Consider the following 15,366-nt stretch of genomic DNA (forward strand, 5'->3'; position numbering starts at 1 on the left):
TTTGGATACCGCAGCAACTGCCTAGCCACACCATAGCAACCACTATAAACACTGTAGCAACCACCTGGGAACAACTAAGTAACTAATTTGCACTGCCCTAGCAACAACAGTACCATCTAACAAGCATCTAAAATACCATGGCAATAACCTAGCAACACCCTAGCAACCACCTGGGATTCTATAGCAACTGCCTAGCAACAGGGAACTGCTTAATTGAGCTCTTCATTTCTTCATGCAGTAATCGACTGTAGCAGATAGAGATTAAGGGTGAAGATATTATTGTGTTTGTATCATTTATGAAAGGACTGGTTTCTTCATCACACAATGTTATGAGGTGAAGCAGGAGGCTCACAGCAAAGGCAGACATGGCGTTCTTCAAAAGCTTCCAGCAGAGCCTCCCCTCCGTCTCCTCTATCCTGGACTCCGTGTCCAACACCGTGTCCAGCACCGTGGATGACCTGGCCAACGCCGTGAGCGATGTCACTTACTCAGTGAGTGACCAGCTGACAGAACAGGTCAACACCATCATCAGCAAGGTGCAGACGGAGGAGGAGGAGAGGATGAAAAAAGAGGAGGCTGAATCAGGAGCTTCTTCAGGGCAGGAAGGAAAACAGAGAGACGGAAAAAACAGCAGACTGAGGAGGCAGGAGTCGGAGGCATATGGCTCTGAACAGACCAACCATCAGAGCACCGATGGAGCGGGACGGAAGGGCCAGTCTAACTCCAAGAGGAACGCCTACATAGATGAAGAGGAGGAGCTGAGGGAAAGGGAGAAGCAGGAGCAGGAGAGAAAGAACGAGGAGGAGGAGTGGGAGTGGTGCTACACTCCTTCTAAAGGATGGTACCGCAAAAGAAGAGATCCAAATGAAAGCAAAAGCACGGCTCAGAGCTCAGACGCTCAGAATAACACAGAAGAGGAACCGGGAGGAGAACCGAAGATGAGCAACGATGAAGAAAAAGAAGCGATTTCCCAGGAGAAGAAAAAGAAGAGCAGGAACAGTGATGAAGAAGAGAACAATCAAGAACGTGAGGATGGAGTTTCCAAAGAGAATGCAAAAGCAGAAGCTGATGAAGACTCCGAAGGACGTGAGCGATCCAAAGCTGAGAAAACAAACAGGAACTCTGGAGATGAAGGAGATGAGGAGGCACATCAGAAGATGAAGATCAATGATGAGGATGAGTCTGGGAAAGGAAGAAAGAGCAGAGACAGGAGAGCGAACGGTAAAGGTGAGGCTGTGTGGAGCGTCTGCTCTCTGGTGTGCTGTGATCTCTCCATCCTTCTGCTCTGTGAGGGGAATCCGTCCTCTCCTGAGGGATCTCCCCGAAACGATGAGCTTTCCTGCAACGTGTTCACACAACACGGCCGTCAGTGGGTTGTAGCAGGTCTGATAGCTGCTGATCTATCAGCTCTTATTTCCACTTAGAAACATGTAGGTTGGCCCTCGATTTCAGTGCAGATGAGCATTTACAGCTCAAAGATACTGACAATAAATCAAATTTAATCAGATTAAACTAAAATGATCATTAAAATAAATAGAGCCAATAGCATTTAAAACCAATGAATAATTTCATGAAAGGATAAATATGGCAAACTAAAATTTAAGCAATTAAGTAAAAGGAAAATGAAATAGAGCTATAGAATTAAGATAAAAAATAAGATTTCATTTATTCAAATAAAAAGAAAAAATTAAACGATTGTGAAAGAAAATAATAAAAAAATATTTTAACTCATTTGGTACACTTAACAGTTAAACTCAAAGTATTCTAGAAATACTTTTTTGCAAACAAATGGGTTAAAAAGCCAAACGTTTTCTCCACTGTGCTCCACTGCACTCTTAAGAATGGTTCTTCAGGATTTCTTTTGTAAAGACAGTGGCTCAGTATAGAACCATGAACACTCATAGAACCCTTTGCATGATTAAATGTTTCTATGCATGGTGAAATGGTTCTTCAGAGTGATGGAGAATGTGTTGGTTCTATATAGTACCAAGAAGGATGCTTTATTGTAGCATTGTAGAAGCATTATTAGTGCTCTATAGAACCATTTCCAAAAGTTTCTATATAGAACCGTACACAGAACATCCTCCATCAATCTGAAGAGCCATGATTCTATACAGAACCACTGTATTTAATAAAGAACCCGTGAAGAACCACTTTTTAAGAGTGTAGGCAGTTACAGCCAAGTGAGTTCTTCAACTTCCATTCTTTTATTTATTTTATTAAGTATGTATTTAAATTAATTTAATAACCAAGTTATTTTATTTTTGCAGTTTTAACTCATTAATCTGATCTGATTATTACATGTACTTTACTAAATGATCAGCATTACTTTTTTATTATTTTTAGTCTCATTTTTTCAGTCCGTTTTTTCAGTTTTGGCTCAGCTGCTCTGTAAATGAGGGTCTACCTCAGTGTACTCAGAGTGTAAATGAAGGGTGATTGATTAGACCGTCCATTGTTCTAGATAAAAGCATCGGCCATATACATAAATGTAATGTACTTTAACGGGTGCACTGCTCTCTGGGAAATGCATGTCATTCAGTGCATGGTTCTTTGGAGATCTGTTTTGATGAGATGGGTGAGTGTGAAAACGTTTAGAGAACCTCCACATAATGGTAAGAACCCTTAAATTGGTAAAGAGTTTTTATGTTATGTGAAGGTTCTTTAACCTTTTTTTCACAGTAGATATAAAGTTCAATTTAAAGTTAAACGATTATGTTCAAACAAAATTTTCATGAGTCAGTTTCAGTTCCCCTGAATAGCCACTAGGAGGCCTGCAAACAAGGGCTGAGCCTTTGAATGTTCCTCACACTCACAGATCTCTTTAAACATGATTCTTTAGGGAACCAAAGTGGTTCTTTTATGATGCTGCTTAAGGAACCCTATCTGGCGCTTAAAAAAACTGAATAATGTATAATAAATGAAACAGAGGAGCGAATAAATGAGCTATCGTTCCATTCTCTCTCCTCCTGTAGACGGAAGCAGTTTAGAGAGAGGTTCCTCAGAGAGTGAAGACGAGACGCCCAAGAAGCTGAAAAGTCCAAGTGGCCAGCAGCAGAGAGCCAACGGCTGGGAGAACAGGGACAAATACTCCGCTGAGCATGAGGGCTACAGCAGCGAAGCATCTGCAGAGCACGGTGAGAGAGAGGAGCTTCACTGCTGAGCTTTCATCTGGAGCACATTTTAATTAAACCCCTCTTACTGGAAAGTGGTTAATGTGATAATCACATGCTCGTTCTGTCAGAGCCATGCTGTCTCTGAGGGCCTGGTTCTGTGCCTCTCTGTCACTGCTGTGTAACCCTCATGCGTATGGGGAGTTTGGGCCAGCTGATAATCTGTCCAAAAGTATCCAGACACCTGCAGATCCAGGATTTCTTCTGAAATGAGGGCATTAATAGTCAGTTAGTGCTGTGGCGGCCTCTACTGTTCTGGGAAAGCTTTACACTAAATCTTGCATCATTGCTGTGAGGATTTTATTGAGCATTAGTGAGGTCAGGTACTGATGTTAGATGGTCAGTTCTAGGTCACAAACTCCAGTTCAGCTCATCCCAAAAGTGCTCAGTGGAGCTTCATCACTGCAAGTCACCCCAAAGGTGTTTCTGAGTTAGGTCTGCAACACATAATTTGAGGCCATCTTGTTGTTGTTAAGCGGTGATGTCACAAAATTCCTAGGGAGCGCAAAAGGGACGCAGAATGACGTCATCAACTAATTTGGCCATCGATTTTAGACGACTAAGTCAAGTAATTGTTTCACCCCTATTCTGAATACATTTAAATATACAATGAAAAAATATATAGAGAGTGTATCTGGTGAATTATGCTGTATTTTCACTGGTACTGCACGACAGCAGATGAAAACACATTCTTCAGTTGATTGCATATGAGTGTTACGAAGGCATTCCATGCAAAAAGTTAATATATATGTAATTAATACTTTTATTTTGTGACATTGTAACATCCACATAAAGACGAGGCAAACATGTCTTCTCTGATCTGCTGTGTTGGCCAGTTGGTGTTTGAACCCTTTAAGTGCTGAAGAGAGACTGAGGATTGTACAGGACAGGAGACCAATTAAAGTAATCAGGCTCTGGTGTCTTTGTGTTTCTCAGGTAGCCACACTCAGAGAGCGAGACGCTCCAGTCCACTGAACGAGCTGCAGCCGCCACCCTATAAGGCTCAGGATGACCTGCAGGAGGGGCAGTCTGAGGGCAGTGAGGGTAGTGAGGCAGAGGAGGACACAGAAAGCTACCTTAATAAGGGCTACGAGGAGGACGCTCCCAGCGAGAGCACAGCCGTGCTGGGACCGGAGGTGAGCGACCAACCACGACGCTTCAAACGCTGCACAGTACTCTGACCTCTGACCTCAGATGCTGACCTCAGACACTGACCAACGCTTCTATTGTACCTGAGAATGACACTGTGTTTACGTCAGCGCTGGATAATGAGGGTCAGGAGGTCCGGAGTGTAAGAGAACTGAAAACACTGGCTGCTTGCTTTGATATAAATTCTGCAGTGTGCAAGATTTTCTGTTGTTTTGTTTTTTTCCATATCAAACATCATGCAAGTTTTATTTATCTGCAATGGCCAAATGATTTGTTTGTCATCGTCTGCACTGCTGAGCTCAGTAAATGTGACATTTTTCAAGTTCATTTTTCTCTGTTTATTTTTCTCTGTTTATTTTATACCTTACTTTGTTTTAAACACTGTCATTTCTGCCCTCTGCTGGAGACTGTGGAGAACTGCGTGATCGCAGTCATCTGTTTGTGTGGTTGAATGACTCTGTGGTAGTTTGGAGGACGTTTTGGTGGAGTTTCGGGCTGGAGTTGGTTCACTCCAGCTGAGTTTGGTAAGTCCTGAATCCCTGAGTGTGCCTGGAACTGTCTGGTGACTCTGGCAGCATTTCCTTCAGCTTCGTCTGCTTTAAACAGTTTCAAGTCTGTGAGGAAGAATCAGTTTGACCAGTGAGATAAGGCTGAGAGGCTGGGAATGCTGCATGAATGAGTGAACTGTTTCATCAGGTCATAATAAGCATGGGCACCCTCAAGGAATTTGTGGTGGTTTTGTGCTTTAGGTGGGGCTGCTAACCGTTTCATCAGCTCTGAGAGCCCTGTGTGGTATTTTGGCAGCTGTCTGAGAGCCTCTGGTCAGACCAGCCAAACATAAAGACGCTTGGTTCGTTTCTGTGGCCGTGACTGTGAGACGGACCCAGCAGGCCTGTCCATAAGAGGTTACAGCAGTAGTTCGGCCAAAACCATCAACTCTCCTGCTCTAATGTAGTGGCTGAGCAGAGACGTGCTTGACTGACGTTTACGTCTTTAATTTTAGCCCTGGAGCTACAAGGCTAACCCTAACCCCCCTAAATATTTGGATATTTGTACATACAATAATTCAAAATTTGCACTTGACTTTGATTTAATGTACCAAGAAATGACAAAGGAAAATATTCTGTGAATAATAAGAAGCTTAGACGGCTTAATCCGTCCAACAGGAATTCAAATAAATAATATTTTGAATAAAAAACCAAAAGGTATCTCAACTTGAAGTTGAGACGCTTTTTGGGAACTTTTAGGAATGTGGCCTCCCGTCTGTTTATCAGCTCAACTTCGTAACAGTTTTGCTGGAGACTGCACTGTTCTCAAAATGTCCAGGCTGAGTAGCATTAACTCCTTAGCTAAGGACTTTCTGGTGCTCTCAATGACCTTCTGGACACCCAGGTTGCCCGTATGGTGGATGTGGCCATACACTGCAAAAACAAACCTTCAGTTCTCCACACTAGCAGAACCCTCTCACAGAGGGAATCACGCTCTGGAACCTCTTTTTAAACTGTGAGGTTCTTCTCTGTTTAGAATTATAAGAAGTTCCAGTATCAGTATTCACGCAGTCACAGAGAACCTGTACACACACACACACACACACACACACACACACACACACACACACAGTAAATTCCAGTTCAGTCATACTTTTAATGGATGTAGTTGTTGCAAATCTTTTGGTTATTTAAGGAACATTCTGGAATTTAAGGAACCCCAAAAAACTCTAGAATTCTTAAATCAACCCCATTTAGGCCTAAAGGTTCTTCTGCACCAGAGGTGCTTGAGGACTCACTCAAAAGAAAAGAATTCTTTCAGGTGTCTAGAGCTGAACCGTCATGCTTGATCTGAACTGATCTTTGTCACTTTTTTCGATTTCATCCTTTCTCCCCCATAACCACCCCCCCCCCCCCCCCCCCCCCCAATCCCTGTAGGATCCCTCCATCGCCCCCCTGCCGGAGCTGTATGAGCCTGAGGTTTTGGGGAAGTACGGCACGCTGGATGTTGCATTTGAATACGACTCGAGCACACAGCACCTGGCCGTGACCGTAACGGCAGCCACGGACATCCCGGCCCTGAAGACCACAGGGAACATCTCTTGGCAGGTCCACCTGGTGCTGCTGCCCACCAAGAAGCAGCGAGCGAAGACTGGTGTGCAAAAGGGACCCTGCCCGGTCTTCACCGAGACATTCCGCTTCTCCCCAGTGGAGCGGGAGGCGCTGGAGGAGTACGCTGTGCGGTTCCGCCTCTATAGCGTCCGCCACAGGAAGAAGGAGAAGGTTCTGGGGGAGAAAGTGTTCTACCTGACTAAACTCAACCTGCAGGGCAAAACCGCACTGCCTGTTACACTGGAGCCCGGATCTGCAGTCCCCGTGAGCGCTCGGTCTTCAGACCATGATAAATATATACATACAGTGCAGCCTCAGACACCTGAGCACTGTACTTATCAGCACTTATCTCAGCAGGGAGGGTGATTTTACTGTATATCAATAGAATAAATACAAAAAAGTAAAATACAGTAAAAAGTGACAATAATTTCATGTTTTCTCCTCCAGCATCACATGGATTTATTAAAATCAGCCGCGCCTGACTGAACATAATTTAGTCAGTGGTGGATGAAGTTCACAAACCCTGTACCTGAGTTAAAAGTCGAGACCCCCAGGGTAAAATATTCCTCCAGTAAAAGTAGAAGTTCCTCCCTTTAGACCTCCACTGGAGTAAAAGTACTAAAGTATTTCCCTTCAAATGTACTTAAGTATAAAGTAAAAGTACTAAAAGAGGAATTCTGGCTCTGATGTCCTGTTATCATTTTTATAACCAGACTGGCTTCATGAACTCATTTCAGGTGAAAGTCCTCCAGCGTCTCTCTTGGTAAACCAGTCTTTTAATAGAACGTCATTAATTAGTGACGCTGACGTCTATTAAAATGATCAGAAGCACAAAACACTGAAGGTAAACAGTTTCCATCAGGGAGAACCGAGTGGCTCTGAAATCACTTTTTACACACAAGCAAAGTTTCAGTTTCAGATTTATTTACAACTTAGTTCCAAGTTTAAGTTGAATAAAAACTGGCTTTAAACTCAGGATCACAGATGAGCTCCTTTACTATGTTGATCTGTAGGCGTCTGTTCATAAACATAAACCAGCCCAAACTCATTTACTATAAAATGAAATGGTGTTTGTAGAAATTCAGAAAAAAGCCGCGTCAGTCTCGACTGCATATGTGGACATATTTCTATATTGAGCTCTATTTACACAAAGTTAGGTTAGTTCATCATTTATGTTGAACAGACTCTCCCAAAGTTTTACGCTGCTGCGCTGACGTTGAACCGCGTGCTGCACCGGGTCGGTATGACCAACAGGTCAAAACTAGCTCTAAACAAAGTGACCGCTGGGCCCTGATTGGTGCTCTGGCTTTGCGCTTCTTTCGTTTTGACATGTTACGTTTTTATACACACAGAAACCAAAAGGAACGACAGATTTCTCAAAATGTAGGAGGAAAAAGTCGGATATTAGACTCTGAAATGTAGTGGAGTGAAAGGAAAAAGTCGCCCAGAACGGAGAAACTTCAGTACAGATACACCAAAAATACTAAAGTACAGAGACTAATGAAAATGGTTCTACAGAGAACCATGAACACTCAAAAAACCCTTTGCATGATTTAAATGTTTTCATGAAATGGTTCTTCAGGTGGATGGAGAACGTGCTGTAGATGGTTCTGTGTATAACCTTGTTTGAAAATGGTTCTATAGAGCACCCAAAAGAGTTCTTCTTGACATCATCACAATAGAAGAACCCTTTTGGGTGTTATATAGAACCATTTTCTTTACTACAGAACTGTTAAAGCACCATCACTTTTAAGAGCAAAGAACATGAAAGAGAAAGACGAGAGCAAGAGAACAGACGCACACACACCTTTAGAGTCATGAGTGTATTTAGGAGCCCAAGACTAAGTAAATCTATATAAATACAGGTTTTCACATGGTGCCGTAGCCTGTTTGCCGTATCGCCCACCCAGTATGTAGAGCTGTACTCAGGAGGAGCTCAGAAGGTAATAAATGTCAGTGCTGTGTGTGTCTGCAGGGCTGCGGGTCGTTAGTGAGCGTGTCCCGCAGCGTGGGCGCTCTGTCCTACCACTCCACCGGAGAATCGTCCACTCCAGAGCTGCTCCTCGGCCTGCTCTACAACTCCAGCACCGGCCGGCTCTCTGCTGAGGTCATCAAGGGCAGCCACTTTAAAAACTCTGCCACTGACCAGCCGCCCAGTGAGAAACAACCCTAATCGCACTAATCACTCTGTTCCTGCTCTCTTGATGAGGCTTCACTTCCTGTTCTTTTTCTTAAACTCCGCTTTCTTTCTTTCCCTCTCGCTCCTCTTTCTCTCTGTCCGGCCTGCAGATGGCCTGTTCTGCTGTATAAAGCGTGTCATTGGGGGGCAGTTGTATATCATGCGAGGTGAGTTACTGTCCAGACATCGCCATCAAATTTTAATAAGGGCTTACATTTTACTCAGGGTTACGCTAGGAGGTAAAAGAAGATGAATGAAAACGCTGAACATTAACTGCTGTAGTAAAACTGGTTTTCAGCCTGAAAGTAAGAGCAGCTGCTTTTGCTGTGCAGGACTGCAAACCTGTAACTTTATAGTTTTCCTCTTTCTGCAAAAACAGATAAAATTTAGGCTTCAAGAATTCTGCTCCTGAGCTTAGCTGTGCTAACGTACTTTAGACCAGGTTTATAGGCAACAATGAGTCATACAGTCAGAAACCACATAATCAAGTCTATTAGAGATACTAAACAAGGGAACCCACAGGGCCCTGTGTTCTCTATGTAGAATCCTGTGTTCCATATGTAGGGTCCTATGTTCCCTATGTAGCATTCTGTACTCCCAGACCCCTGTGTTCTCTGTGTGATGTCCTGTGTTCTCTGTGTGATGTCCTGTGTTCTCTGTGTGGTGTCCTGTGTTCCCTGTGTGATGTCCTGTGTTCTCTGTGTGATGTCCTGTGTTCTCTGTGTGGTGTCCTGTGTTCTCTGTGTGATGTCCTGTGTTCTCTGTGTGATGTCCTGTGTTCTCTGTGTGGTGTCCTGTGTTCCCTGTGTGATGTCCTGTGTTCTCTGTGTGATGTCCTGTGTTCTCTGTGTTCTCTGTGTGGTGTCCTGTGTTCTCTGTGTGATGTCCTGTGTTCTCTGTGTGATGTCCTGTGTTCTCTGTGTGGTGTCCTGTCTTCTCTGTGTGGTGTCCTGTGTTCTCTGTGTGATGTCCTGTGTTCTCTGTGTTCTCTGTGTGATGTCCTGTGTTCTCTGTGTGATGTCCTGTGTTCTCTGTGTGGTGTCCTGTGTTCTCTGTGTTCTCTGTGTGATGTCCTGTGTTCCCTGTGTGATGTCCTGTGTTCCCTGTGTGATGTCCTGTGTTCTCTGTGTGGTGTCCTGTGTTCTCTGTGTGATGTCCTGTGTTCTCTGTGTTCCCTGTGTGATGTCCTGTGTTCCCTGTGTGATGTCCTGTGTTCTCTGTGTGGTGTCCTGTGTTCTCTGTGTGATGTCCTGTGTTCTCTGTGTGATGTCCTGTGTTCTCTGTGTGGTGTCCTGTGTTCTCTGTGTGATGTCCTGTGTTCTCTGTGTGGTGTCCTGTGTTCCCTGTGTGATGTCCTGTGTTCTCTGTGTGATGTCCTGTGTTCTCTGTGTGATGTCCTGTGTTCTCTGTGTGATGTCCTGTGTTCTCTGTGTGGTGTCCTGTGTTCTCTGTGTGGTGTCCTGTGTTCTCTGTGTGATGTCCTGTGTTCTCTGTGTTCTCTGTGTGATGTCCTGTGTTCTCTGTGTGATGTCCTGTGTTCTCTGTGTGGTGTCCTGTGTTCTCTGTGTGATGTCCTGTGTTCCCTGTGTGATGTCCTGTGTTCCCTGTGTGATGTCCTGTGTTCTCTGTGTGGTGTCCTGTGTTCTCTGTGTGATGTCCTGTGTTCCCTGTGTGATGTCCTGTGTTCTCTGTGTGGTGTCCTGTGTTCTCTGTGTGATGTCCTGTGTTCTCTGTGTTCTCTGTGTGATGTCCTGTGTTCTCTGTGTGGTGTCCTGTGTTCCCTGTGTGATGTCCTGTGTTCTCTGTGTGATGTCCTGTGTTCTCTGTGTTCTCTGTGTGATGTCCTGTGTTCTCTGTGTGGTGTCCTGTCTTCTCTGTGTGGTGTCCTGTGTTCTCTGTGTGATGTCCTGTGTTCTCTGTGTTCTCTGTGTGATGTCCTGTGTTCTCTGTGTGGTGTCCTGTGTTCTCTGTGTGATGTCCTGTGTTCCCTGTGTGATGTCCTGTGTTCTCTGTGTGGTGTCCTGTGTTCTCTGTGTGATGTCCTGTGTTCTCTGTGTGATGTCCTGTGTTCCCTGTGTGATGTCCTGTGTTCTCTGTGTGGTGTCCTGTGTTCTCTGTGTGATGTCCTGTGTTCTCTGTGTTCTCTGTGTGATGTCCTGTGTTCTCTGTGTGATGTCCTGTGTTCTCTGTGTTCTCTGTGTGATGTCCTGTGTTCCCTGTGTGATGTCCTGTGTTCTCTGTGTTCTCTGTGTGATGTCCTGTGTTCTCTGTGTGATGTCCTGTGTTCCCTGTGTGATGTCCTTTGTTCTCTGTGTGATGTCCTGTGTTCCCTGTGTGATGTCCTGTGTTCCCTGTGTGATGTCCTGTGTTCTCTGTGTGGTGTCCTGTGTTCTCTGTGTTCCCTGTGTGATGTCCTGTGTTCCCTGTGTGATGTCCTGTGTTCTCTGTGTGATGTCCTGTGTTCTCTGTGTGGTGTCCTGTGTTCCCTGTGTTCTCTGTGTTCCCTGTGTGATGTCCTGTGTTCCCTGTGTGATGTCCTGTGTTCTCTGTGTGGTGTCCTGTGTTCCCTGTGTGATGTCCTGTGTTCCCTGTGTGATGTCCTGTGTTCCCTGTGTGATGTCCTGTGTTCTCTGTGTGATGTCCTGTGTTCCCTGTGTGATGTCCTGTGTTCCCTGTGTTCTCTGTGTGATGTCCTGTGTTCCCTGTGTGATGTCCTGTGTTCTCTGTGTGGTGTCCTGTGTTCTCAGTGTGATGTCCTGTGTTCTCTGTGTGATGTCCTGTGTTCCCTGTGTTCTCTGTGTGATGTCCTGTGTTCCCTGTGTGATGTCCTGTGTTCTCTGTGTGATGTCCTGTGTTCTCTGTGTGGTGTCCTGTGTGATGTCCTGTGTTCTCTGTGTGGTGTCCTGTGTTCTCTGTGTGATGTCCTGTGTTCTCTGTGGTGTCCTGTGTGATGTCCTGTGTTCTCTGTGTGATGTCCTGTGTGATGTCCTGTGTTCTCTGTGTGGTGTCCTGTGTGATGTCCTGTGTTCTCTGTGTGATGTCCTGTGTGATGTCCTGTGTTCTCTGTGTGGTGTCCTGTGTGATGTCCTGTGTTCTCTGTGTGATGTCCTGTGTTTAGTTGTATTTGTCCTAACAGTGGACTTCCTGCATCCTGATGTTCCTCCATTTGCCTTCCTATCTACCATCTAAAGTTTGTTACTTTTACTGCTAACTTGTAAGCAAACTAACAACTTTTGTGCAGATGAAACCGGACAGAGGAATTATTCATTGTTTATGTTCTCTACACTCTCTCTTCTAAAAATTAAAATACAGATTTTTTTTAATACTGAAGCTAGCTTAGCAGAGGGCAAAGTGTGCACCTATTTAAAAATCTGCTCCTCGTTGTTCCCTATATGACCTTTGAAGACCTCATGATGGAAAGCAGGACTTTGGCAGCTCTTCTCTCCTATTGAGGTCTGATGTATCATATAAAGAGCAGAGCACAGAGCCCTCCTCACAAAACACTCTAGATTATTTTTGGGACTTTCTGTTAGCCAAAATCACAATGAGCCAAATGGCAATGAAAGTGTACCTGATTTATTAAATAACATGCTATGAAATTTTAGTACCTTAGGTGAAGCAGCAGTGTTTCAGTGCCTCATGTGTGTTTCCTGTCAATCGTAAAACTGCAGCATACATGAGCCAAAGTCAATAAATTGGCTGATTGCAGGTTGCTTGTTCAGAACTGGCCTGATTCTGACTGTGCACTATTCCTCCCTACCCCAGACACGTACGTGAAGCTGATCATGCTGGACTCGAAGGGGAAAGAGATGTCCAAGTGTAAGACATCCGTTTGTCGCGGCCAGCCAAACCCCACCTACAAGGAGACCTTCATGTTCCAGGTGGCCCTGTTCCAGCTGTCAGAGGTGACGCTGCAGGTGACGGTCTACAGCCGGCGCAGCAGCATGAGGCGGAGGGAGCGGGTGGGTTGGGTTTCACTGGGCCTCAACAGCACCACCGAGGAACAGGAGGAGCACTGGACACAGATGAAGGAGGCCGAGGGCCAGCAGGTGTGCCAGTGGCATACGCTCCTGGACTCGTAAATCGGGCAGCGGACCTAAGAAAGTGGACTGTGGAGGTGAGAGGAGTCACATCATTATTGGTTTTGGTGGGAGAAGACACCATCAGAAAACCGCTAAAGCCCCTGGGTTTGCAAGAGGAGAAGATGCCGTTTATCTAGGATTTCTGTGGAAGAAGACATAAAACTGTCAAACTGCTAATTTCAGATGCTGGGTTTCGATGGGTGAAGACAAACCTATTGGAAAACTTGGAAAACCTGGAAGCTATCCTAGGTTTTCTGGGAGAAGACAAAAAATGTTTGGAAAGCTGGCTGTACATCCAGGTTTTTGGTGGAAAATGACAAACATGTTGGAAAACTGCTAAATTTTAGTTGTTTAAGTTTTGGTGGATGCTAATCCAGTTATCTCCTAATCCAGGTTTTTAATGGGAGAAAAGACCAAAATATTGGAAAACTGATAAAGCTAGCTTCTCATGTAGTTAGCTAGCAAATGCTGAGTTAATCAAGAGACGTTCTGACATAGGCAGCTGTTCTGGCTAATGTTCTTATTGGATTCAACCTGAACTGAGACATTTAAGGACTGGTTTGGAGTCGAAGATGTTCTTGGAAGAGCAGCTCATTGTCATGATGACTATGCATCTCAACTAACCTGCCACTGAGTTTCATAATTTCCTGCAGAGACTGTTAGACTGTTCACATTTTTCTCAGCTTTGAAAAGTGAAGGAACCTGATTTTCAGGTTTGATTCCTGATTTGCACCGCATGAAATGAACTGCCATTATAAACAGAGCTAATCATCGTATCAGTGTAGGACCAACAAGCATGATCTTCTGTGACTTCCTCATTCCTCTGAAGGGGAGATGTTCACTGTTCACTATACCAGCACTGCGGCTGAATGTACAGGTGATGTAATTGCTGTATAATATATGGGGCTATCTACAGAATCCAGTATGCAACTTCATGAGCGTAATCATGAAACATCTCCAGCGTTTTCTTACTGCGCTGAATCAGGCCAGACTATGCAAAAGGAGGAGTGAAGTAACTCGGCCTGAGCTGCTTTGAGGAAGTGATGAGTGGTTTGTCTTTTGCTGAAGTGGATTTTATTCTCTAACAACCACAAATGTTTTCCTAAATTAAAGTTTGGACGACACTGGTCGTATGGTGTGCTGTGGTTTGTGATAATGCACAGAAGCGCTTCCCTCCAGTACGTACGGTCTGATATGCGTGTTCTGTGTTTCTGAGGAAGTGGCTGGCATTTCCTGAACCCAGTCCAGCGTGTTTATCTCATTATGACAAACACTGCCCTCCCTGGCCCTGTCTCTATATTTGGCTCACTACATGGAAGCGCATCACACCTACAGTGGTCCCAGAAAGTATAACTCAAAAACAGTCTGTACTTCACATGAAAATAATCTATACTTCATATCCAGTGATCTGTACCTCCTACAAATCTATACCTCACACAAAAACATTCTGTAAATCACTCAAAAACAATCTACCTCATGCAAACCGATCTATACCTCACACAATGGTCATAATCCTCACATTTAACAATTTATACTTCACGCAACAATCTGTACCTCACACCCTGTGATCTATACCTCACACCCTGTGATCTATACCTCACATCAGCCTATCTATACCTCACATCAGCCTATCTATACCTCACACCCAGTGATCTATACCTCACACAATGGTCTAATCCTCACATTTAACAATTTATACCTCACGCAACAATCTGTACCTCACACCGTGATCTATACCTCACACCCTGTGATCTATACCTCACATCAGCCTATCTATACCTCACACCCTGTGATCTATACCTCACATCAGCCTATCTATACCTCACATCAGCATATCTATACCTCACACCCTGTGATCTATACCTCACACCCAGTGATCTATACCTCACACAATGGTCTAATCCTCACATTTAACAATTTATACCTCACGCAACAATCTGTACCTCACACCCTGTGATCTATACCTCACACCCTGTGATCTATACCTCACATCAGCCTATCTATACCTCACATCAGCCTATCTATACCTCACACCCAGTGATCTATACCTCACACAATGGTCTAATCCTCACATTTAACAATTTATACCTCACGCAACAATCTGTACCTCACACCGTGATCTATACCTCACACCCTGTGATCTATACCTCACATCAGCCTATCTATACCTCACACCCTGTGATCTATACCTCACATCAGCCTATCTATATCTCACATCAGCATATCTATACCTCACACCCTGTGATCTATACCTCACACCCAGTGATCTATACCTCACACAATGGTCTAATCCTCACATTTAACAATTTATACCTCACGCAACAATCTGTACCTCACACCCTGTGATCTATACCTCACACCCTGTGATCTATACCTCACATCAGCCTATCTATACCTCACACCCTGTGATCTACACCTCACATCAGCCTATCTATACCTCACACCCTGTGATCTATACCTCACATCAGCCTATCTATACCTCACACCCTGTGATCTATACCTCACATCAGCCTATCTATACCTCACATCAGCCTATCTATACCTCACACCCAGTGATCTATACCTCACACAATGGTCTAATCCTCACATTTAACAATTTATACCTCACGCAACAATCTGTACCTCACACCGTGATCTATACCTCACACCCTGTGATCTATACCTCACATCAGCCTATCTATACC

At 44.4% G+C, this 15,366-nt stretch overlaps 1 protein-coding gene across 5 annotated transcripts in view; it reads left to right on the forward strand.

The window, feature by feature from the left end:
• The window catches only part of syt14b (synaptotagmin XIVb), a 27,068-nt gene extending 13,257 nt beyond the window's left edge, over positions 1-13,811 (forward strand). For 3 of the 5 annotated variants that reach the window (XM_037537807.1, XM_037537806.1, XM_037537805.1), the window contains exons 4-9: positions 2,976-3,137; positions 4,110-4,309; positions 6,248-6,685; positions 8,397-8,577; positions 8,711-8,767; positions 12,366-13,811. In XM_037537807.1, coding sequence (XP_037393704.1) covers positions 2,976-3,137; positions 4,110-4,309; positions 6,248-6,685; positions 8,397-8,577; positions 8,711-8,767; positions 12,366-12,682 — 1,355 coding nt within the window. In that variant the 3' untranslated portion in view covers positions 12,683-13,811. Of the gene's footprint in view, positions 1-303; positions 1,228-2,975; positions 3,138-4,109; positions 4,310-6,247; positions 6,686-8,396; positions 8,578-8,710; positions 8,768-12,365 lie in introns of all 5 variants that reach the window. The other 2 variants (XM_037537804.1, XM_017683121.2) reach the window with 1 other exon arrangement.
• Positions 13,812-15,366: the final 1,555 nt, after the last annotated feature.

Source organism: Pygocentrus nattereri, chromosome 4, assembly GCF_015220715.1.
Source record: "Pygocentrus nattereri isolate fPygNat1 chromosome 4, fPygNat1.pri, whole genome shotgun sequence".
Taxonomy (NCBI): Eukaryota; Metazoa; Chordata; class Actinopteri; order Characiformes; family Serrasalmidae; genus Pygocentrus; species Pygocentrus nattereri.